This window comes from Branchiostoma floridae, chromosome 9 (genome assembly GCF_000003815.2).
Source record: "Branchiostoma floridae strain S238N-H82 chromosome 9, Bfl_VNyyK, whole genome shotgun sequence".
NCBI lineage: Eukaryota > Metazoa > Chordata > Leptocardii > Amphioxiformes > Branchiostomatidae > Branchiostoma > Branchiostoma floridae.
Window position 1 is genome coordinate 11,269,991 of NC_049987.1, and position 25,898 is coordinate 11,295,888.

The window sequence follows — 25,898 nt, forward strand, 5'->3', positions numbered from 1 at the left end:
CTATCGTCTTCATTTCAATTTTGATATAGTCACATATTCTTTCACGGCCTGAATAACTAATGAAGGTCTCTGTTGAATATATCCAGTCTCTTGATGCCTCAGTTGATGTGCCTGCAGAAATAATGAAACTCGATAACATCGACTTTAGAAAATGTTGTTGTCTGTAAATCGTTCTGCTTCTATAGGTCGGTTCATCCCAATCTAGACTAAGCCCTGGGCTTCCCAATGACTACTATAGCAAATCCCACTGAACTGTTGATTTCTCCGTAAGGAAAAGGGAAATGAAAACTTCAACCTTAGGGTATTGAAGACTGCTCTATATAGCTAGGTGCAAGTGACGCTACTCCTACACAAATATTGTTTATCAATGATAAGTACAAATGAACGAAGTATCTAAACCACATACACAACAGCCATGCGAGCCCATCTCTTGATATTGTTTATACCTGGCTATCTAAGTATTTTCTTTACGATGCTGATAAACAACAGCTCTCTCATAGCCTTTTCAATCTGTTTCTTTAATAACGACAAACGTCCCTCCAAGAATGCAGTCGCCATGTCGCGTCGACCTTGGAATGAAAATTGTTTTCGTTATCAGTCAATAAAAGATTGAAGTGGAGAACACACACTAAGAATTGGCTCCACCAATCAACATTCCTCGGTGTGACGATAGTTTATCAGTCAATCGATCTCACACGTCATTCTGTTTGTGATGATATTATGTGTGGGTTTTAGATTACGCGTTTTTAATATAGAGAATTACATAAGAGGAAGTGGATAATGTAGCGCGCTCACGTAGGCACCTGTCTTGGTCAGAACGCCACATATATCGGCCGGTCATCTTGTAAGAGACGCGTTTTGCCTTTATAAAGTATGAATAATCCTTTGATCCACTGAAGCGATGTCTCGGACTTGGTGCGTGGTTCTCCTTGTGACGTTCGTAACGACAGTTTTCGGAACCTGTTACCACAAAGATGGGACCGTTATCCTCGGCGGACTGTTTCCTATCCACGGGTGAGTTACGGCTGGTTTCAAAATATTTGCAATGAAAGAAAAGTAATGCCTTCATCACATTACTTTAATGTACAGTTCTCAAAGTCTTTATTGCTGTGCTGCGCAAAATGATAGCACACACAATGGATATACTATGCACGCCTTCTGGCTGACTGAAAATCGTATCAATCGTATTTGTCTCGACCAACGCGGTCACTGTAACCTACTCCCAAGCTCCCTTCAAATGCTGGGGAAAACGTTATGTTAACATTATGCCCAAACCGTAAGATATAACATCCCTTTGAGAGGTGAATTTTTGTCCGCAGAATCTTGAAATTTCTCAAACATTGCAATCATCATTTACAGTGATGCAATCATGATTTTTATTGACATTATATGTTATATGTTGTGTATGTTACAAACTGTATGTGTCCAAGTATTATGTGTATTACTCCTGGAAGAGTAGTTGTTGCAATGATATGTCAACAACTAAAGGAGTCAATGAACAATAAACAATAAACAGTCATTAAGTGTTGATCGATTTTGAAACAGTTACAATGGTCCATGCCAAACGTCACACTTAGCGGAGAGGCGAGAGGTATCTGTGCGTTCTTTGTGTAGTCCCTACCAAATTCTATATTTTACTCGGGAAAAATGGCCTAATAGTGTGAAATAATACGCCTGAGTCTTGAGGAGTCATCAGAGCATATTAAATATTGTTTTGACATTGTACTCCTATATACTAGTTGTCGGCTTACTTTTCTGACATATCATTTAGTCTTTTTAGCCATTTTTTCTGATTTCCAAGCAACCTATGGAGTCTGGTAGAGATTTTGCTATATATATGTGCCTTTCCTTACTCCCCGTTTGTGGTTTCCCTAAGGTACAATGGCTATGACCAGTGCGGCCATTACTCCCCGTTTGTTTTCCCTAAGGTACAATGGCTATGACCAGTGTGGTCCTTACTCCCCGTTTGTTTTCCCTAAGGTACAATGGTTATGACCAGTGTGGTCCTTACTCCCCGTTTGTTTTCCCTAAGGTACAATGGTTATGACCAGTGTGGTCCTTACTCCCCGTTTGTTTCCCCTAAGGTACAATGGTTATGACCAGTGCGGCCCTCTCCTGGGACCGTCCCGTGTCCAGCGCCTCCTGGCCATGGCTCAGGCCGTGGATGACGTCAACAACAATCCCGACATCCTCTCCGGTGTGACGCTGGGTTACGCCATCTTCGACACCTGTTCCCGAGAATCCATCGCGCTGAACCAGAGCCTCAACTTCATCCAACATCACTGTGATAAAAAAGTGTCCTGTCAGAGGCAAGAACAGTTTTTTTTTATTAGGCCATGTTAATTTGGATGACATCCTTACGTGTAATCAATTTTCGGCCATTTTTAGAAAATATAAAGTTTTCAATCATACTGTAAATAAACCTTGTCTAAAGCAGCATCAAAATGAGCAAACATATACCATGTCGTAGACTACAAAATATAACGAAAACGCATAAATGTCATAGAATCCCAAAGTCTATTTTAAGACCAAAGAAGAATATGCGAAAGACCAAACAAGATTAGAAGTAAAAAGCCGCAAGAAAAAGTAACTTAAACTGGAGGGGATAATGTTAAATACATGCTAGAGATTCTTGATGTAAATGTAAAAAAGAATTATTTCTTCCCATATCACTACCTGAAAAATATCGCCATCGGCGGAATTTTGTTTCTGATTGATTTTGATCTAATGAAGAGCTCCAAGATCAAATGATTAATGAATCTCCTCGTTGCTGTGATATCATCTGCCCTTCTAATTCTTCTTGGGTTCTAGTAATAGAATATGACGTCAGTATACTTTTGCCTTATTACCCCGGCAGATATTCCAACCTGGTAGGAGTGGTGGGTGCGTCATTCAGTACGTCATCAATGCTGGTCTCGCACGTTCTCGCGTTACAACAGGTAAGTCACGCATTGTCAGCTTTATTTTTGTGACCATATAACCAAAAGCTTTCCTGCCTCAACGTATCAGCCTTTAAAACATAATAATTAGATAATTCAACAAATGTTTGCCAAAGTAGTAAGATGAATCTTTTCCCAGATCCCGATGATCAGCTACATCTCCACCAGTCACCTGCTGTCGGACAAGACGCAGTACCCATTCTTTCTCCGCACAGCAACACCTGACAACTTGCAGGTAAATTAGTTGAAACTCCTACATTTTGGCAATAGTATCTCCCAACGAAAAAGATGCCCGCTCAAAGAAAACACGCCTTAGTCCCTCTCAAAGCATTAAACGTAGCTGGTTTGGAGCTACAGATAGGTTTGACTTCTTAAAGAAAATTCTGCAAACTGCTTGCGATTGGATAAGCTTTGCGAAACTGTATATATTTGTAGGGAAAAAAGGAACCTTACGTTGATGCCAAACACGTCACCAGTATGACTTTTCTAGTTAACAATGCCCTTTACTTTGTAACAGGCAGAGGCGATTGTTGACCTTTTGCAGTACTTTAACTGGACGTACGTGTCGCTCGTGTACTCCGATGGAGGATATGGATTTGAAGGTGAGTTTGAAGGACGGAGTGAATTCCGTAACGTGCGACTTTTTCCAGACAAATACATAATTTATGACACTTATCGACTTCGTTTTGCCGTCTGTAGGGATGCGTTCCTTACAGGAGGAGGTTGGACAGACAGACATCTGTATCGCCACCATCCAGCAGATCTGCAGGAGCTCCACAGAAGGTGAAGCAGAGAATGTCATCAGGAAACTGCAGTCCTACGCAGAGGTAGGCGAGTCCCGCGTCTTTATGCTGATTGCATTGTTTGCGATGTGTCTGTTTGTTTGTTTGCTTGCGTGTCCGTGGTTATTTGAATACAACACTAGTATCATGACTGAAAAAGAAAGTCGAATTTGAGGACAAAATGCCTCCGCAGGATCGTTTCCACATGCTAGGCACTTCAGGAACACTGACCTCATTCCCTTCTTCAATTTCCTGCCATGTATCTGTTACCGAATTTGAACCAGTGGAATAAATACATTAGACAGAATCAGCAAGAAATTCAAAATGATTAGTAAACAAAAATTCACAGAAACTGACAATATTTCGACGTACGTCGACGTACCTTTTTACATATTTTGTCAATCTCTTACAAGGCGCGAGTCGTCATCATGTTCACTACCATCTTCGAAACCAACATGCTTCTCAGCGCCTCCTTGCGGCTGAACACGACAGGGCAGTTCGTGTGGGTGGGGAGTGACGGGTGGGGCACCACGACTGACGAGTTGTCCGGGAACGAGTTAGCTGCTCTCGGCGCCATCACCTTCCAACCGGCCACGTGTGAGGGGAGCTTCGCGGCTTTCCACGTCGACAGGAACAACCCCTGGCTAGGGGAGATGATCGGTTTGAGATTTAGCATATTGATACAATTACTAGTTATAACATTATGGTTAACACATCAACGTAACTCGATTTTACATCAACAGTCATAACTACGTGTAAAACACTAATCCAAGGTCACACAAGTGGGTCCAAAGTTGGTCTTGAACTTCATCTTCCCAACACCTATGTCATTATGATCCTTCCAGACGCTAAAAAGTTATGCTGACCACAAATATTCGGAAACACAAACACACAGACAGATAGGCAGACAGACAGAAAGAAAGAATGAATGAAAGAGAGACAGACAGACAGACAGACAGATAGAAAGAGACTCACACACACAAACACATACACACCAAGATATATATTTCCATTTTCATGGAGGTAATTACATATTATTCTTCAAAATGGCGTTGTTGTTCCCTAGCGGCTGGTATGATCCAGAACACGACCTGTAACCTGACCACAGACGCCTGTCACACCGTCATGGCGGCGGAGACAGACGATTCCATCGTGCACTACGTGAGGGACGCCGTGTTTGCATATGCGCATGCGCTGGACTCCATGATGAAAGCGTGTGGCCAGAGAGTTGACTGTCTTCTGGCATCTTCGTGTAGAGGAGTCACTTTAAGGTAATGATGGTGAATAGGACATTTTTTTCTTTTTCTTATGAATGGACAAAAGTTCTATAATCTGCAGTCTTATCAGTAGTCGTTATACGCCTGTCACATTTGGCGAAAATCGATCGGACGACGATTCTGCACCAATCGCCCGAGCCTCCCTTATAATAATAACTTTATTGCACAACAATTGTACAATGGGTATTAAGTGACAAAGTGTTCAAACCATCTCGCTGCACGCACGCAACATAACATTTCTTCTTGTCTAAATGTAGTCTTAGGTGCAGGCTGGAAAATCATTTGATTTAAACAGGACTTTATCTATGCCAGCGATATATCACAAAAAATCGGAGCATTGTTGTATCTTGTTGTAACAGTGAAAAATAAAAGCTAGAAAACTATGTTTCATCCATCCGAATTTATCATCTTTATAAATGGTAACACAGACATTTGCCACACTCCCACTGTTTCAATATCATTCAACAACTCTTACACATGTCTTCCCCACCCCAGGGACACTCTACTGAACTCCACGTTTGACGGCTCGTGCGGCCGGGTGAAGTTCGACTCTAACGGTGACGTCATGGGCAAGTATGACGTCAGGAACCTCCAGCGGCGAGCTGACGGCGGTTTTGAGCACGTGATCATCGGGAAGTGGGACTCCATCGACCGCTCCATCAGTGTGGACCTGGACAGAATCGTCTGGAACTGGACCCAGGCACCGACCTACCCATATAACCACGAGTATCCGCATTATCATCATAAGCCCGGATCTTCCGGTAAGCTCTCTTAAAACCAAAACGTACGGTACATTGTAATAAGGCATTCTTAGAATATTCCCAAACCATCTGATTTGAAATGAGATACAGTGAAGAGAATCAAATTCTCTGGAGATTATTAAATGTTCGAGAGGTAGTAGAGCAAGCAGCAATTCTTTTATTCAAGAAGATAACATGAAAAAATGCGAATAAAACTACAGAAATAAAGTGGCGTCGAGCTCAGATCTTAACAACTTATGTGGGTCAGCCGTCATCAGCTTGCATAGCCTGCCTAGGCTGGCCCAGTGTAATGATTTGTTGTCATTTTCAATAAATAAATAACAACTTATATCAACGCCGCCTCTTGTACAATGGAAAGTATCAAACAAGACCATTAAACTTTGTAAATACATGTAGTAAATGAATAAATACATGAAGTTTTGCGTGAGTTCAAGCAGTGATTGGCACCGTCCGAGGTTATTTTCAGGCACAAAGGACGTGGACCCGTCCGACCCCGATGTTCTGTGGGTGCCGAAGTCTGTGTGCAGCGAGCCGTGTCCAGAGGACCGCCAGCGGGTCCAGCTGCCCAACCCGTGCTGCTGGGACTGCGTCCCGTGTCCGCACAACCACGTCGTGGTCAACGGGACCAGCTGCGTCCAGTGTTCGCTTCTGGAGACTGTAGACGCTAATGGTAGGAAACAGGGTTGTAGCCAGCACCTGTCCTTCAGTCCTTTGGAGGAATTTTGCAGCTGGGGACTGAAAAAAGTTTTCCCCATTCCGTCCCCTGGGACAGACAAAAATTGATATGTAAAGATATTAAAAAAACTGAAACCCATGTGTTCTTCTTCACCAAAACAGATGCCATCGAAGAGCTTTGTGTACAAGCAAAATTTGGACCTCATAATGCAGGAAATAGTGTTTCAGAGGGTCTTGATTTAAACATTTTCTGGGACCCAGACCCCCTAGAAATGACGCGCAACGTCACGCCATGCCTTCGGTGCTCGATAGGATTCCCATTCAAAATCAAGGGGACTGAAAATGATTTCAGGCTGGCTACAACCCTGGTAGGGGATACCATTGAAATCAGATTTTTAGCCAGGGACAGCTGAGAATCTGTTCGACAGCCAAGGCAGTTCTTCCCAAGTCAATTGACTAGCTGGGTCGGCAAACTCTCCCTCACTGGTGGGTGTGCTTGGCCAAGGTCCTGCCTTGGCTTCCGAACAGATTCTCTGCCGTCCCTCGCTAAAAACCTGATTATATTTCTGGAGTAGGTTGGGGACTGGCGTTTTGCCTTGTATCTCAGCTTGTGAGCGGTACGTTGTTGCTTGATTGTAACATCCCATTTAGCAATCGGTTTTTACCAAGACATTAGCATAATTTACTTTACTTACGCTTGTTTCTGATCACCGTTTACAGAATGCGTGACTATCCCACCAGTGTGGCTCTCACACAGCTCCTACACAGGCACCATACTCACGGCCATCTCGCTAGGGGGCGCAGTCAGCACTCTAGTGGCTTTCTTCGTCTTCGTGACGCACCACGAGCACCCGCTCATAAAGGCGAGTCACATCATTTTGCACGTCTTAAAACTTTACGTGCACTATCATATACATATTTGTGAATACATTCGCCATCAGGTCTTTTCTGATTTGTCCTACGTTCACAGTGCTTACAGCAGCTTGCACATAAAAAGTATAGAGGTAGGCACTCCTCAGTCTCGTAAGACCACAAGTAGTACTGAATTCTACACAATGTTATTGTTTGTTTTTGCGCATTAATTTGGGCGTCTTAATTCTTAGAGGCAAGTCTCTGCTTTTCTATCTCCCGTTTTAAACCTCTCCAATTTCTTTTTTTTCATCGCAAAAATTCCTGTTTGCTGAAAGTGACTCCCATGTTCATATCAATGCCCTTCAAGTCCCATTTGATAACATCCTTAAAACGCAGGTGTATTTTGTACCTACACAGTTACTAGTGTTTTGTATTTCTATTTCTCCAGGCGTCGAACAAGCACCTGAGTCGGCTGATCCTACTGGGTCTGTTTGAAGGTTACGTTCACGTCCTGGTCATCTGTTGGAAGCCGACCTACGTCACGTGTCTCATCAACAGACTGATGTTTGGGGCAGACTTCACTCTTATTTATGCACCGCTTCTCACCAAACTTAACCAGGTAAACCATAACTTAACCAGGTAAACCATAACTTAACCAAACTTAACCAGGTGAACCATCAGGATGTACACTCATCTACGCACCCTTCTAACCAAACTCAACCAGGTAAACCATCATCAGATTTTACACTCATCTACAGACCCCCAAACTCAACCAGGTAAAACATAAAGCTTTACATTCAGCCTCTACGCACCACTTTTCACCTACCAAACTCAACCAGGTGGCAGTTTGAAATGACCCAAATCTTATGTCACACATCCAGACCGGAAGTGTGACGTCAGTAATGGGTCAAAGGTGCTTGGAACATAATGTTAACTACCATCACAGATGAACTTGCATTCCGGTATCGCATTCCGTTGAAACTGACCTGGTAATACGAAGTGTAAGGTTTGCCGTGTGTGTTGCAGGTGTACCGTATCTTCAGCGGTGCCAGCTCATCTGTCGTCAAGCCGAGGTTCATCGGGTCTCACGCGCAGGTGTTCATCAGTGTGCTGCTCGTCCTCATACAGGTATAATGACTTATCCTAATGTCAGTCTAAAACATGGCGTTCTCTCTTTTTTCCTCACTGCAGGCTATGGTATAGACATACCATTTTCTTCTACACCCATAAAATCCGATAAATAGTCGGACGTTTGCCGTCTACGTTACAAAACATAAACGTCACCCTGGGGCTGTACATAACAGTAGATTAAATCACATTTGTGCCACTGCTGACATTTTTATGAAGCCACGGGACATACTCTCAAACTCAAATCTAGCATTGATAAGCATTTTGCATGTGTCTGTATCACGTGTTTGTATGGAGTTTTAGGTCTGGTATTTCTAACTTGTCATCGTATGCAAAAATGATCATCTCAAGAATAACGCTGGCGTGCCGTTGACTGTAATAGCGGTGTGTTAGAGAAACATTAATAATATCAATCTCCAGGCAGGTGTATCAATCGGGCTTGCTTTGTGGGTCTTTTGTGGACTTTATGACCTGTTCAGAAAAAAAAGAGAGGGGTGTAATATCGCTAAACAGGCCACACAATTCCCAAAAAATACAACTTCACTAAAACCTCAGAATATAGCGCGTACATAATTATACAGGACAATGCAATTGAGAAGAAATATTTCACAGGAGTATTTCGATGCTGTCACCTATCCATGATCTTTGCATTAGGTAAACGTCCTCGCCATAGGTCTGTGGTGTTGTCGGACTTACTTAAATGGTTAGCTGTTAAAGGGGCATTCCACTCCAGAAGGGAGTCTTGTTTTTCAATAGATAATGTGTCAATGAATACAAAATCAGCCGAATTCACCTTGGGATGAATTGCGCAATGTTTGTTTTGTAAAACAATATGACACTCAATAACCCCATGCAGACCCTTCCCATGCATTCCCTATACGCATAGACACTTTGTTTATCGTGCATATTTTCGGAATAAATGAGGTTCGCTAAGCATACCGAGAAAGCAAATTGCTCATAAGATAGCAAAGAATACAAGAACAAGACGAGATTTCTTAGCAAACCTGAAATTAGTTTTGTAACCGTACCTAAAAGTTTTGCATTGTATTCAGCCATAGGATTAATTCATTTAGAGGGTACTCTGGGAGTTTAGTAGAAGACTGAATGCTTTTGAGGCACGTGGAGCAACTGGGTACTTGATCGTATAATGTGAAGTAGTATGCATATATTACTTCCTAAAATTGATATCTATCGGAAAATAACACTCCCGTGTGGAGTGGAATGCCCCTTTAAAGTTGAAACATGAAAGAAACACTTTATAATTGTTTCGCGACATTTACTATCTCCGTCATTGGAAACGAGCGATGAGTGAAATACGATAGTTTCAAACAAAGACCGGTATTGGCCGTTATCTGTCAAGGTTTTGATCCCATTTAACGCCTTACCGCCCTGCTATTGGTTGATCGCTCACAGTTCGCACGGCAATCCCTCTCCTGTTACTCTCTACTGCCCAAACGATTTGCACTGACGTCATGTCTCACGCGGGTGGTCTCTTGCTCATTCAGCTAACTCACCGGATCACAAAATCTAATAACGTCGGAATATCAGCGAATCCATAATCCAAACATCCGTCACCCTACGGCTTTTATAAGTAAAAAATCAAGAAGTTTCACACCATCGAAGAACGATCGGTAATGCTACGTGAAGCCGATGCTTAATGTCTCCTAGGAAATAAAAATATACACATATAAGTCCCTACTGTAAATCGGGTTTCCCCTGTGTATCATTGCATTAAAGATATTTTCAAGAAAAATCTATAAACTGGCCGGTTTTGCAAAAGTAGAGGCTACGTGTGCTTATCAGTCTAATTGTTAGAAAATTTGTAAGAACGAGTTTGAATTGGCTCATTATTTGGAAAAAGAAGAAGTTTAGAAATTCGGCCTTTGTGACCAATGTGGGTCTCTAAATGGCAGATAGATATGTTTGTTTGTTTGTTTGTTTGTTTGTTTGTTTGTTTGTATTGCATACCCGTTATGGCGTTACATACCAGGTTTGTACTGAAGAGTACAAGTTTAATATCCAGACAGCTTTAATTGATCTACTCACAACGGGATGGTCCCCTTACTTTGCGATAAGTGTGGTGGATTCTTTTACGTGTTTCAGCTGTGGATCTCATAAAACAAGGGACCTTTCAAGACCTTTAGGGGAGACGGTCCTAACTCCTAACCGATCGATGCTAGGTACTCATTTACACCAGAATAGAGCGAGGAAAGCCTTTGTCAAGTGTCTTTCCCCGGGACGGGGCATATGAACGGATTCAAACCCAGAACCTCTGGGTTACGGGCAAAACACCCTGCTGTTACGCCAGACGACCTCACATGGGCTTTTTGCACACTACGAAATTGCATTCGCCATATTGACAGTATTACATATTGTGTTGTGTCCAGCTTCTTCTGACGTCCGTCAACCTGATCCTGACCCCAACAAAGGTCATGTCCGTGCCCACCGGAAGTGGCGACGAACGAGGAGTGGAGTTGGCCTGTCTGACGTAAGAACGTTAACAGTCAGCATTTCTTTTCTTCAAAATGATTCAGATAAGTTTGTCGATAGTAGGGGAGACACTCATTATCATGCAGGTGAAATTTCAGCTTCCTACAATAGTTATATTATAAGTGGGTCAGATCTACAGGAACTTGACAAGCTTCAAATCAATTCAGTTGCTCATAATAATCAGAACAACAAAATGAATTATTTCAATCATAGAAGGATATATGCCTTTACCTTTTTGCCAATTTTCAACACATTCTATGGAAAAATTAGCCTGTTATAAAATCAATGGCATTACTTTATGAAGGCTCTTTATAGGAACAGAAAATAACGTACAATGATATGTTCATTTAGTACTATGATTTTACATTTGTCTATTCAAAGACTTTAAGATTATATGTTTGTCCATCAGTCGCGACAATAACTTGAACGAGGTTGTGGCCTCCATCCTGTACAACCTGTTCATCATCCTCCTGTGTACGTACTACGCCTTCAAGACACGCAGCCTCCCCGCTTGTTACAACGAGTCGCGATTCATCAGTTTCCAGGTATATCATGATCTTTTGTTAAACGTTTACTATGTTTTCTAAAAAAGCGAACTGTTCAATTAAAAAGAAATGGCCGAAAACGAACGGACTAGCATAATTCAACAGCACTCATTATTATGTATTTGTACCAAGTTTTCGTACAATTTGTGCATAGACCGTGTCACAATGTCCGTGATAAAAGTAAATTATGTAAAATGTAAAATGTAAAACATTTTGTTTGACCCTACCTCTTCCGTCATGACCTCAATGAAATGCGGCCTGCGGGCCGATTTGAGCTTTTGTGAATAAAAAATGGTTCAAACAAACAAAACACAGATTGATAAGATACTTTTGATAAAAATGAAATATTATCTTGTTATGCCCACCAGGTGTACACGACTGTAGTTCTGTGGGTCGCGTTTATCGCAACCTACTTCTCAATGTCGACACCCATCAACAGGTAAGAGAAGATCCCCTTAACATAAACACAGTATCTTCCTGAAGAAAAGATCCCCTTCACATAAACACGTTAATCTTCCTGCGCTGATCACACTGCTGCTCACCATTCCCTCGTTGTTTGGAAGAATGTCATACTATGTGGTATAAAATATGACAAAGCTAGTGATTATCGTTCTGTACCCGTACCTAAAGATGGTATACTCACTGCACTTAGGGTATCAGTGCGGCATTGCGGGTTTCGAAAGATTACTCAACGAATTTCAGAGATAACTAACGAATTTTCCTACGTTGTGTCTATTTTGTTGTTTTCTAAGTCATACTTTTAGGTATTACGCAATATCTAAGTTATAAAAAAATCCGGCGAAAATACCACAAGAGTGCCGCAGTGGACGAACCTTGCACTGCCGCACCGGTGCCTCAAGTGCAGTGAAATACTAACTCAAAATTATTCCTGAGCAATTCTTGTGTCATCAGCACCGCTCAGAAGTTTGCCATAGTAATGACCGACACCATAGTCCCAGTAGTACCACTGATCACACATGCCCCAACTGCCGTGTGGAACGTTAACTCTGTGATCTTATCGTATTTGAAAGTCACCCAGCCCTCAGGAAATTCTGTCAATTCCTCTCGTGCTTGTGTTAATGATTAACGGACCTGCTATCGAGTTCAAGGTCGATCGTACCTTCTTCCCTTGCGGCGGATTTGTCAAAAAACAGTACAAACTGTCATGTCACATGTGTGCTCTGGTAGTAGACATAATTCACTGTGATTTTCCCCTCAGGTCTATTTGCCATGCCGGAGCCTTGATGGTGAACGACACCTCTGCACTGATCTGTTTCTTTGGCCCCAAAATCTACGCCGTTTATAAAGGCAAATCCACCACGAGGGTTGGGGTCAGTGGATCTGGATCCGGAGTAAGCAAACATTTCTATGTTCACATTGTGACTTTTTGATGACTTCTTATCGACGAAACGTGCCTGTGACTTTATTTGGATCCACAATTACCTTGGCATTGTACTGTTAGTTATTCTCCCGGTGGTTCTGTACCTATAATAGGCATTTATCAAGTTATATTTGTATGTGATGTAACGGCAGATGACAAGCAAGACCAACGGTACGTTTGAGGAATATTAGATGCCTAATGTTATTCAGGATGTACGTACATACATCCTCAACCTTAGAAAAAGACCACTTGAATTGTGTTTTATAATTAGTTTAAAACTTTAAACAGTGATAACAGATCGTAGAGCTCTGTTTATGCGTTATGCATCGTATTAGTGATACGTAGTTTACTGTAATACATGTCATATATACAGTCAAGTTAGGCCTAGCTATCTTTTTATCTTATACTTCCTATAAGCGATATTCGAAGCAAGCTTGATCTAATTGATAGAATTTTATTACTAATGCACTGATGGTTTGTATATGTATATTTGATTGCTTGATTGCTTGATTGATCGGTAGATTGATTGATTGATTTTCAGGTTTATAACGGATGCAGCACGACGCCCTGCCCGAGACCCCACGTGAGTTTCAGCCCGCCCTCCTCGGTGGACGCCACCCTGAAGCGGATAGAAACTGCCGCCACTGATGTCTTCAGTCTGCCGTCCACAAGGATCAGTGATTGAACAGTTACCATTCAAACAAGTGGTAGATTCAAAACAAAACTATAGACATTTGATCAAACAAAACTGTATAAATCTTTACATTTGATTATAGAGGTTAAGTCGTCGTGTACCAAAGTAAACTTTCTCACTTAAATTTCGCCTGAAGGGTGTACATGTTCTCTAAATCTTGTTGTTATAGTGTATGAGAATGGTAAAGTTGTGGGACAGAATACCTATAATGTCGTACCAATTGTAGAAGGAAGTGTAGAATCTTTCTTTGTCACCGAGAGCTGCCTTAATCTTTTAGTCCTACCAAGGAGGTTGAAAAAGGAACCTTCAACCCTTTTCAACCTCCTTGGTCCTACAGTTCCCATGAGCAATCAAAACCTATAGGTAACTGAAGAAACTGTTGTATTTTGTCTGCTGGTCTCTGGGTGGCAACTCAACTACGTTTAGGTATTCCGTGATGGTTATTTGTCACTGTTGTCAGTACGTTGCCTTAACTTGATATTGTACAGTTACGAGACTCATTTGTTTAGTGCAAAAGAACCACAGCGTACACACAGCCGTTCGACACAAAAATAAGTTTACTCTATTTGTTTGGCACGTGACCAAAACCTGCACTGCCAGTGGTTACAATCAGATGACAGGGCTACGGCATCACGTTTCTACTTCACCTTTATTTCTTCTTTTACTGTGACCAACTTGCATTTGTTATCTGACCACAAACCCATACGTACACCGAGGACGTCCAACATCTAACTTGTCACTGATCTTCAGACATATCTTCAGCAAAAGCAACAATAATGTAGCCCTTACACAGGAGTACCTAGCAGTTAGCTGTTCTCCAAATTTCTCTTTTCGATCTAACGTTACAGTTGTTGTTCGCATGTAGAGAGAGTAGACAGGCAGTGCAGTTTTTTTGGTGCAAAGAACCACGTCTAAGTGCGTACAAGTACCACATACAGGAACCTCTAGTCCACAAAAGACTACCTCAGCTGTCGTCGGTATTACTTTACAGACCATTAAAATCGTCCGGAACTACGCACAACACGTGTTTTCTGTCATTCACTGATGAGCAAAGATATGCAACTGTGACCACCGAGTACAATGTAAATTTCATTTGTTAGAAGAAGATACATAAGGCTGTCGTGACTGTAATCATAAGTGTAAAAGCATAGAATATCTTTGAAGTAATGTGTACTTGATGTTTTCACCTTCACGTTAGATGTAATTGACCAGATTAGATCATTTCATCTTAGAGGCCTCTACCAGAATCATTGAAAAACGTTTTGATACACGATATATAGTATCAGGATGTAAACGTAAGTTGACCAAGCATCAATAACCATGTACCAATGATGTTGAATGAGGTATTGCATACACTTGCTTATCAGTTTATGACTTCAGGTATACCTGTAACAATTACCAGGACACGTCTTAACTAAGACACAATAAGAATCTTGAACAGGAGAGTAACAACGTCATTGTTACGTCGGTCTTCGACAAAACTATTTTAGAACATCTCTAAAATTTGTACATCAACAGTGTTGTAAACGTTTAACTTTACATGGAGTATAATACAAACCGGTTGCCCAGACAGAAATTTCTGAAGCATCCTCTTTACCATACACAAAATACCATTACAAAACGACTTATTTCTATATAGGATTCTATGAAGTAACAACGTTCCTTTAGTTAATGTCTTGTTACACATTTCCCTCTGAAAAACAGATACGACATTAAAAGAGTTTTTCACATACAGAATCAATTACGTATGATATAAAGGACATAATAAAACTACCCTATGACTTACGATACTCTTCTCACTTTTGATTATTATCAATTATCATTGTTATTTTGAATGGAGTGCCAATATCTAAATATAGATTGGTCTGCAATATGTGTCAGCAATTTTGAAAATGTGTCAGATGTATGTCATTGTTCAAACCTTGGAAATGGTATGTCCCAATATAGCAAACAATAGGCGCTATGGATTTTTGGTTCCCATCGACACGCCTACTTTTTTATGAAGTGATAACAGCAATTCTTTACCTCTCACCTTCCACGGCCCTTTGCTTTCTTAATTGGTCCCAACAATCTCCCGTGTCAAAGACACCAGGTCATGATCATTTATATCCTTCATGTTAAACTTGGTCCTCTGCTACTCCAGTTCCATGACATAAACCCTTAACATCCAACGGACGTATTCTGTTGTCTTCAGATGATTGCAACCCTTCCGACGGCGCACAATCGTTTCGTCCTATTGATCTTAAAGATAGCGCAATAGATTGACTCAATAGCGGTGAACGTTCGCTCTGGTACGGTCCTGTGCCGTCGCTCTTCGATCTCTGCTCCCTTGGCCTTCCTGGTTTGAACTTTTCCCCGATGCTCCTGCATCGACTGCGCAAGATAGGCAGGGCGTCTTCACTTCCGTACCGCTTGGATTTCTTACCCATTCTGTTATATGGATGGGACGACTCGTGTGAATCCTCCTGAAGAGGTGTCAGCTCAGCATCTCTCACCTCCTGGCCCCTTAGAAAACGGTCGATAGGCGAGCCGTCTGCAACGGATCTGGGACTGGATTCTCGGGACAGCGACGATAGCATGTTGGTCGATAGAAAAGTCTTTAGGTTCCCCTTTGTGTCTGAACCAATGGACAGGCGCTTTTGGTTGAATGGGAAAATGTCTGGCAAGGAGTGGGACTTGGGTGTTTTCTTGTGAGCATGCCTTGAGGTTTCAGGTTTCTTGTTCGTTATAGTCTGATGTTCGACTTCCTGTTGGTTGATATTTACCCGTTCTGAAGTGTGGTTACTGTCTTGAGGCTTTTCAGTTGAAAGGCAGTCGTAGCTGTTGATGTCTTTCTCCTCGGGAAGACTCTCCATGCTGTGGATTTGGATGTCTTGAGTACTGATGTCACTGACAAGAAGAGACAGATCACTTTCGAAGGTTTCACCTTTTGAAGTTCCATCGTCTTCATCAGGGGTGATACAAATGATCGGGATTCCCCCGTTCGTCTCAGTCTTCTTTTTCTCCAGTTTGTCCAGCGCCTTCTTCCAGTGCCCCACCGCTATACTCTCTCCACAAATGGATGCTCTCTTCTTGTCGAAGTCTTGTGAGGGGAACCCCGGCGGCACGGTGAAGGAGGCTTCGCAGATGGACGCACGCTGGTTATAGAATGGGTTGTCTGCAGTCATCGGGTCCAGCCTTGAGCCAAATCGTATTTTGTTTTCCTCTTCCGCTTTTCTCAGCTCTCGGAGAACCTGGACCTAAGAAAGACAAGATAAGGGATATGCTGAACAAATATACAATAACACTAGTGTGACACAACGAAACATTTCATAAAATTTGACGAAAAGTTTACACATGAAAATCTATTATTTTTTCATAAAGTAAACCTGTGTCAGACCCTTCGTATTGTCTCCTGTCGTTTCCTGGACCGGTTCGACTGCCCCAGCATGACGGCACGCCCCACAGCGGCAAATTTCCGCGCTCCTTCACCCTTCTCTGCCGACAAGGCTTTTGATGTTATACTGGAAAAGATTGGTTTATTGTTAAGGTCTTGTTATCCAACAAAGGTTTTGGACAACGTACACTTTTTAGCGTTAGAATTCATATCTTTACAAAGATCACAAACATTTGACGAACGACTGATATTACCATGCGTATTAATGATTTACCTTGAGCTTATGAACGAATAATCTTGAAAAATATCTAGTCTGTATGATTACAATACCACACAAGTCTATTTTAACCTCATTGACAAGACAACTCGTACATCACAGAGCCCCTGAATTCTCTCTGTTCTTACTTGTTTTTATCTCCTTGAAGTGATGATGGTTGGCTGTCCAGTACATGACATCGGACTTCGTTCGATGTGGTGAAATTACTTCGCTGGTTTCGCTCTGGTTTCATCAGGATGATGTAGACCTAAATACACGAGTGAAAGAAGAAAAGGAAGTGAGTTTCAATTTATGAACACTTGTCGTAATGATGAGAGCATAGATTTTCACAAGACATGGAGCTTCGGCTAATTCAGTCAGGTTACAATCGTAAAAAAAACTTAGTATAAAAAGGTCTCCAATGCAAAGTTCCACCAACGCACTCTTGCAATCTAAATTGTGTGATCCTAGAAGGTACTGCGATGCTCTCAAACGCAGTTTTTCAAAGTTTAAGGTATGACATATGTGGTTAAATGTTATTGGAGACTAAACGGCTGCAGTAGTTACCTTAGGCAGGAACATACAGCCCAAAGTAGCCGAAGCGCTGAGGCTGGTAGCGATGCAGGTGGTGATGGTCTTAAAATCACTACTGACGTACAAAGGCACGAAGGCCAGCCAGATGATACACGTGGTGTACATAGTGAACCCTATAAACTTGGCTTCGTTAAAGTTCTCAGGAATGTTCCTAGTCTTGAAGGCGTAATAAGTACACATGATGATGAGGACCATGTCCAAGCTGAGAGGGACGATCATGGTGAAGGTGTTGACGCTGCAGATGAGCCGAAGCTGCCCGGGTTTGGGTGAGTACGCCTCCGCGGAGGGAGGGTAGAGGACAACTGTAATAGCTATGCTGATGCCTTCCAGGAAGATGAGAGCAAATGAGATCATGACCTGCGCAGTGGCGCTCATGAAGCGAGGTTTTCTGGTGATGATTTTCTTCTTGCTGCCTGCCAGTATTCTGGCGATTCGGTTGGTCTTGGTTACTAACGCTGAGTAGCACATGGAGAAAGACAGCCCAACGCATATTCTCTGCAGGTAACATGTGACTTGGTCTGGTTTAGCAAGAAGGGGGAACGCGCTGAGATAGCTGCTGTAGAGTCCGATGAGGATGATGTAGCACAGCTCTCGGCTGGAGGACTTGACCACCGGCGTGTCGCGATGTCTGACGAACACCGTCGTTACAAAGGTGGTCGCCATGATACCGACACACGAGAAAACCACTGCCACTATCGTCTGCACGTCGGTCCACTTGGTGTACTCCACAGGAATCTTAAAGCAACCTGGAAAATAGAATTGTTTTTGAATTTTTTAACATATATGTACACAGTTACAAGGACAAAGTAATTCCGAAGTAATGTTTACTGAAGTTAAGATTTGTCTACGTGATTTTGTTAAATTGTTCTGTAGTTGTAGGGACATCTTGTAGTTTATTAAAACCAAGAAAGAGTGCTGCTACAGGTTTGTTCACTTCTCAGTCGATGGTTATCACTTCCTTTGAACTGGTAGACAGTTTCACCGCCTAACCCTTTGGGAGGAAGCTATACTCCATATGGAGATCAAACTCCCGTTGTGAAATATCTCTCCTATAATATCAACTCTTCTAAATGCTTAATCTAACGTTCAAGCGTCAAACTGTACGGTATGGAACCCTACACGATTAGGCGGCGGATACAAATGGCAGCTGGACTCAGAGGTTTAACCTTGTAAATGCTCCCTTTGATGACGATCGATAAAACCAATTGGGATGTAGAAGTATCCTGCTGACACTTTCATTATCCTCTGAGATTGCACTAGGTTTCGTTTTTATTGCCTCTTTCATGGGTGAAGTTTTTTTCTAAAACATCAAAGTCAGATAGTCGGCCAAACTGAAACATTTATTGGCGTATCCTGGTAGGCTCACCACAGGCAGTTACTGTACAGTTGACAGACTCTCCTAAATATGAATGACGCCTGCAGGTATGATGACAGTTGGGAAGTTTGCAACAGTAAAGAAGCTGTCAGGCGGGTGATTTCAGACACTGAACACGTTGGCAAGAAAAAACATCTCACCAAAGGCTAATAATTACTAACATCATTCAACTACATGACAAAGTGTTGCCCCTTAGCCTTCTATCCCATTAGTATTTTTCCCTTCCTTCAGAAAGACATGCGTCGCTACTTCTACTGAATATTCGTATACAAAGAGAGTTTTGATGTCCTACTAAAACTTAAAGCGTATAATTACCTTCGCCGAAGGAGAATTTAGATTGCCGATTTCCCTTTACCGGCATTACTTCGGATCGTTTACCGATTTGACCGAAACGTGACCAAGGAGGTAAATGATCTCAGGAGTTACCCCAGCTTTTTTTCAATCTAAATTCCGTCGTTTCTTTCATGTTATGATTATACTTCTTCGAAGGGCGTCAGAACTCTGAGCGTGCCATATAAATGTATGTCCTACACGGCATCCATCGATCATCCTGCCTTTACTATTAAAGTATCATGTACAGTAATAGTTTTGTAGCCACTGCCATACTCCGATCTCACTGCCACGGGCACATCTCTTCTCCATGTTCTGATTTACAAACACCGCACGGACGAGCAGTAGGGGTTGGTTTAGAATAAAAATCATGACACACAGATGAGACTTAATGTCTGTATGCAGGCATTGATTCTGAATGCATAACAGTACTAGAACGTTTTAAGAATTTTAAACCACCAATAAGATTAACATCTATGTTACACAATAGCGTTGCACTTGCTTGCCAACGGTACTAACAAAAAACAAGGTCTAAAACGTTACTTGTATATACCTAACGTTATCATCTGTGTGTTGAATGTTTGTTTGAAACTTTATCTATTGTGATTTATATGTGATATCTATGGACTGTATACGTAGTTCTTAGTAATGTTAATCTTTATTCATTAAGATGAAGCATAGAATCGTCTATTTATCATGGAAAATGCCAAACCAAACGTTAAAGACGGATTTTGAGTAACTAGATTCTACGGTACGTACCTGTCTTGTCGTCCCGGGGCCACCAGCCCTCCTCACAGGGTGTACACGTTTGCTCATCCTCTCTGAACTCGTCATCTTTACACGTGGTGCAGACCCAGCAACAGGTGTCGTGACCTTTAACCCTCTGTATGCAAATCACATTCGTATTCTTAGTTTGCATTAAAAGATGGGTCCAAATAAGTAGAGTTTGACTTCTTGCAACGTTTCAATTCCTAAAAAAATATTTTCTATGCATATATATATATATGTGTGAACTTGGAAATCAACAGGAGTGAAGCGGACAAGTACATTTCCCTTTGCACTTGCTACACAAGTTTAGCTGATAGATAGATTTCCCTGTAGTACTCCAATGGTTGACCTATAGTTTTTTCATGTCATTTTTCTTCCTGCCGCAAAAGGCAAGCAATAATCTGCAACGGGGGTCAAGAGAGTCACGGGTAGGCTTTTATTGGATTCCTATCTAAATTGTGCAGAGGGACTCATGAAACGTACAGACGGGACGGACTCGTGTACAGGTTGGGGCATTAGCGTAGGGGCTTGCCAAGGGCAGAGCCAGACGTCGTGCCTAGACTGGGTGTAGATTGAATCAATGTAAACTTCAATAAACCGTAGATTCGATATGCAGAGACTTTCTCGTGACGATGTCCTTGCTGACTGGCCAAGTAGGCCGCCGATACAAATCAAATGAGTCAATCCAAACCAATCTATGCACAATTAGAAAACATGTACCATTTTACGCTTGGCTGATTTCCAAAGCTATTCACGTGCCGTATAATAATCTACTAGAAGTGAAAGCCATCTGTAATGACTGCCCTGTAACCTCGTAGAGTCAACAGTGGTCTCTATTGCAGCTGCTCACCAAACGGTAATACGAAGAACCCGAAATTGGTATGGCGGTTCCAGACCTGATAGTTTTCATGGGACAGTCATACATACCATAACGTTATGATGAGAGTCTTCCAATCAACTTTCAAGATCTTTATCAGTTATAGATACTTCGTTTTTAATTGTAGATTCTATGCTTGTAAAATCCTTTTTAATTACAAAAGAAAATTGTGTATAGTTTGATGCACTGTATCTTAATATTGATCTTACAAGATTGAAGTTAAAAAATCAGGTCTTGCGATTGCAAAATTGGTTCAGTAGATCCATGCACTAAGGGTATATTTCAACACACCTTCACTTCCAGTGGTTCGCACTCTTCGCTGCAGACTGACCGCATGATTCTGGACATGTTGAAATTGGATCTAAAGATGTCGTCGTCCACGGAGAGCTGCCCATACTTCCAGCTGCCGATCTTCACATAGCCGAAGTCACCAGCCCCAAAGTGCTGGAAGTTCATTATGTCGTACCTAAGCGGAAAAGTATTTTCTTGAACACAACCTTCAACCATCCCTTAATACAGACGGGGCACGTCATAGGCGTTCTGCAATTAATGATGCACTGCTAGTCACATGTACTTTGTACATAAAGTTACTTTTGAAGCAGAAGTTGGTGGAGAAAATCGTGACCTTTTCCTTATTTGCCGTCGAAAAGGACGGCATATAAGGAAAAATTCACGATTTTCCCCACCAACTTCTGTTTCGAGAGCACATAAAGTCATGTCGAAGGATTCCTTATTCCTTGACAAAGACCGCTGCTTTTCAGTCTAAAAATGGTAATTTAAGAAGCACAGTCCCTTACCTGCCAGGAGGATCTCCGTTCTTGTCGAACATGACTGTCCCATTGTTGACTCCCAAGAAGGTGGTGCTGAGGATATGATCCAGCAGGAGTGTACCGTTAACGTTGCGCATCTGCGGACAGAGCCCCACATAGTCCCCGCACAGCGATGTCTGCATGTCGTGCAGCCCGTGCGCCATGGCCTCGATGGCGTTGATGACGAAACCCAACTTGGTGTCCTGGACGTAGTTATGAAGACTTTCGTTTCCTAAAAGCAAGTAAAAGAGCCACCATTTTCCTCTCATAACTCTACAATACAATGTTCTTTTATAAACAACTACAACAGCAACTAGACCATGGATATGCATGTTTAAGCAAGGACAAAAGGTTCCTCTACATAATGTCGACAAAATAGTACAACGCACTGGAGAAGATCTGTCAATTTGTTTTCACAAGTTTTAAAAAGAGAGCAGAGACTCTGCAGATGATATGAAATGTAATCACTTTGTACCCATAATTTAGCTATACAACACAATGCATTTAGCCCATGTTGGGCAAGAATGTGCAATAAAGATCATTGTCATTGTCATTGTCTAAATCAGACTTATACGGAAGAAACACATAGTTCGTACTAGTTTATATGTAAAAACATCATGATAATCTACTTCCATTCACAGACTACAACAGATTCCGGGTAGATTTCGTGGTCTTTGCAAAGTTCCGATCACAAGTTTACTTTATACTTGCTACTTATCATCCCTACAGTCTGACGTTATCATTCAATCTAGGTATACTACACCGACGATTGATTTACTCCGGAAGACCCAACAGTTTTTGGAAAATTCCGTTCTTCATTCAAGAACACAATGATGCATCTATTGAAACCATTGGATAAAAGTGTTCAAGCAACCATGGTAACAAACAATTACAACAACTGACTATTCCCAAAGTACTTATTACATGCTTAACATTCCTGTACATAATTATAATAACATTTCAACAGTGTATTTTGCAGACCTGTGCAGATATCGCCGAATGTTTTCTCCATAGCATGCCCGACAATGCGGCAGTCGAACTTCCATTGCCAGAACTCCTGGAACCAGGGGTTCCTGGCGTTGTTCCAAGGGTTCAGGTTCTGGTAGTACTCGTCAAACGACTCCACCTGAGGCGACTGTGGGGATGTAATCATAGTTCCTAATGTTAATTAAACAAGACATGATTCAAGCGAGGGTTGATCCAAGGTTAGTACTAATATGCCGCAGATGTGTAACCTCACCCATTCATAGCTCGGCAATGATATATTACTAAGGTGACTTTACTCATGTTTGGGTCTGTGCTGTAGGCTAAATAATATACTCATTGCTAATGGTAAGAACACAAGGAGGGGTTCATTTAAGGTAAGAAGTAACATTTATAACCTCATGATAATCGACTCATAGTTTGGCAATGATATATTACTAAGGTGACTTCATTCATGTTTGAGTCTGTGTTGTAGAGAAATAAGCTACCTATGGCTAATGGTAATAGCACAAGCAAGGGTTCATTTAAGGTTACAAGTAACATTTATAACTTCATCTACTCATAGTTTGGTAATGATATATTGCTAAGGTGCCTTTATTCATGTTTGGGTCTGTAGGGTAAAAAAGCAAGGGTTCATTTAGGGTTAGAAGTAACATGTCTTAAAATTTATAACCTCATCTGCTCATAGTTCGGTAATGATATATTGCTAAGGTGCCTTTATTCATGTTTGGGTCTGTAGGAGCAAGAGTTCATTTAGGGTTAGAAATAACATGTCTTAAAATTTATAACCTCATCAACTCATAGTTTGGCAATGATAACTTGCTGGGGACTTTATCCATTTAAGGTTCTACGGAGTAAGCGTAACCTACCCATGGTTTAATGGTGATACTCCCCGCGGCTTCCCTGGGATTGACAGCTGTCAGTTCTTTCCTGTCAGCCCATCCGTCACTGTTAGGGAAAATCAATGAAAACAGTGTCATAGTAATAGATCTAGCTCCAATTGTTTTGCTTTGTGGCTTTGAATACCTTTTTTAGAATTTCCGCTCACATGCCTCATAATTATTAAGACAATGAGAAATGAAAAAGAAGTGTTTCTGCATGCCAGACTGAGTATACATTCATAATTCTTGGCTGGAACATCGAAAGGTATTGTTACCGGATGTCAAAATGGCACATACTAATAGGTTAGTTCGTATGTCTAATTACCACATTGAGTGGAGCAGGTTAATCTTTCAATAATGATATAAGTAGCTTTACTTGGCAAACGCCGGCCCTGAGTAAAAGTCTGTAAGACCTGGGCACCCGATAAACAGTCAGTGATAAAAGTACGTAACAAGCAACATTTACAGACTTCAATTGTTTCAAAAGCTTTTACAGACTTCTAGGACTCCAGGAACAGTGATACTACATTTAGTATCACTAATGGAGATCCCAATAAAACAAACAAACAAACAAACAAACTGATCGATATAACATCTAGACGTCGTTCCTTGGTCTGTGTCGGTTTGCTGCCACCGTTTGAAGAATGTTCACAATTGCAAAAGTTGCCAAACGTTTGTCCAGAGTAGATACTGCACCCTTCACGGGTGATTAGGGTGGAGGGAAAGGGCAAGGTTAGACGGTAACGGTTAAGTTAATGCTCTACAGTGATACCGGAGATTCATGGAATAGATTTAATCAATCCGGCTCATCTAACAAATAGTACTTTAAAGGTTATACAAACCGTCCATGTTCCATTAGGTAAGCTCACTTGAGCGGGATGATAACATGGATTGCTCTGCTTTCAAACCTTTCAAGGAATTAAAGAAATGACTTGGGAGTTAGGTGATAGCACTTAGTAGACATGCCAGTACGGTAAAGTGCGTTTTAATCAATTTAATGTAGTTCCGAGGAATGGTGAGGTGCACGGATGGATGAAGTCCACGGTGATTATGGGGAAAAGATATGTGGTAATGCGGTCACATTTGCACCTGTGCCCGTACAGGGCGTGGCTCCGCCCGGGCTCTGAAACCATAAACTCTAATAAGCTTGGGAAGGAGTTTAGCCGGTGGTCAATGAAACTCTTTTGCCGGCTAAACTTCTTCCCAAGCTTATTATAATACTAGCATCTTATGCCAGGAAGGTATGCTTGGAGTTTATTGAAACCACAAATACATGTATGTCCCGAGGGACAGGAGGTTATGGCGTATATCTTTCAACGGGTTCCGGGTTAACTGTTTTAACTCCGAGCTTACGAAAACAGCCCGACAGGGCCTCCTTTTCCAACTGTGACCATACCATTACTAGCAATGTTACCAGTTGTCAATATGTAGTCGGCAATTATTATAGCAAAAGTATTCCGCTTGTGTAGCGAAATATATGTTCTTTAAAGAGAGGAGAAGTATGAAAAGTTTTAAACTTTAATAAGTGCACGGCCTCCTTGCATCATATTTCTTCTTTTGTGTTTCAGTGATTTGACCCTTATGATAGTACTACGGGGTGAGGCAAAGAAGGGAGGAAAGTTTACTCACTTCATACCAACTGCATCGTTTACCATGTAATATTGGGGGACGCTATCATTCATTGTGATCCTGGTGTATTACTTGATGGTATTATATATGCATATAACAACGTGTACAAGTTCACGGCTAGATGTATGATGTATGTTACGACGCACACAGCTGGCATGACAATGTAATCTAGTGGGATATGGAAAATCTGATTATCTCACTGATGTGGCGTCTGTGTAATGAGTTTCCAGCTCCATCAAATCTGATTTTTACCTTAAAGCTGTACATCATAGTCTTTCTGTCAGAATCTATCAGATACAATACAACCTAAATCTACATTGGTTAGATGTCTACAAACAATATTTTCGTGCATATCGGCATTGGCATCCATCTGTCTCGGGAGACAATGCTAGGTAGACAGTCGTGGGTTAGGCGACCTATTTAACTTGGCCTGCTCATTGCTTTTTCGTGCATATAAAAGTTACTATTCACTGTACGTACGTCTGTTTCAAGGGG

At 41.6% G+C, this 25,898-nt stretch overlaps 2 protein-coding genes across 3 annotated transcripts in view; one reads left to right on the forward strand and one right to left on the reverse strand.

Moving 5' to 3' along the window:
* The first annotated feature begins 762 nt into the window (after positions 1-762).
* Positions 763-13,526, forward strand: LOC118422149 (metabotropic glutamate receptor 3-like). Its single transcript, XM_035829666.1, has 18 exons — positions 763-1,014; positions 2,085-2,309; positions 2,726-2,939; positions 3,079-3,174; positions 3,457-3,541; positions 3,639-3,766; positions 4,135-4,381; positions 4,788-4,992; positions 5,494-5,759; positions 6,226-6,429; positions 7,155-7,297; positions 7,735-7,905; positions 8,313-8,414; positions 10,802-10,902; positions 11,314-11,449; positions 11,818-11,888; positions 12,669-12,801; positions 13,372-13,526. Exons 1-18 carry the CDS (start codon positions 902-904, stop codon positions 13,513-13,515), a joined length of 2,784 nt encoding a protein of 927 aa, XP_035685559.1. The 5' UTR covers positions 763-901; the 3' UTR covers positions 13,516-13,526.
* A 537-nt stretch (positions 13,527-14,063) lies between these two features.
* Positions 14,064-25,898, reverse strand: part of LOC118422754 (metabotropic glutamate receptor 1-like) — a 60,425-nt gene continuing 48,590 nt past the window's right edge. For both annotated transcript variants that reach the window (XM_035830501.1, XM_035830502.1), the window contains exons 8-16: positions 23,763-23,841; positions 22,891-23,044; positions 21,898-22,141; positions 21,392-21,566; positions 20,215-20,338; positions 17,724-18,496; positions 17,306-17,424; positions 16,904-17,027; positions 14,064-16,763 (exon numbers count right to left, since the gene is read on the reverse strand). In XM_035830501.1, coding sequence (XP_035686394.1) covers positions 15,642-16,763; positions 16,904-17,027; positions 17,306-17,424; positions 17,724-18,496; positions 20,215-20,338; positions 21,392-21,566; positions 21,898-22,141; positions 22,891-23,044; positions 23,763-23,841 — 2,914 coding nt within the window. In that variant the 3' untranslated portion in view covers positions 14,064-15,641. The remainder of the gene's footprint in view (positions 16,764-16,903; positions 17,028-17,305; positions 17,425-17,723; positions 18,497-20,214; positions 20,339-21,391; positions 21,567-21,897; positions 22,142-22,890; positions 23,045-23,762; positions 23,842-25,898) is intronic.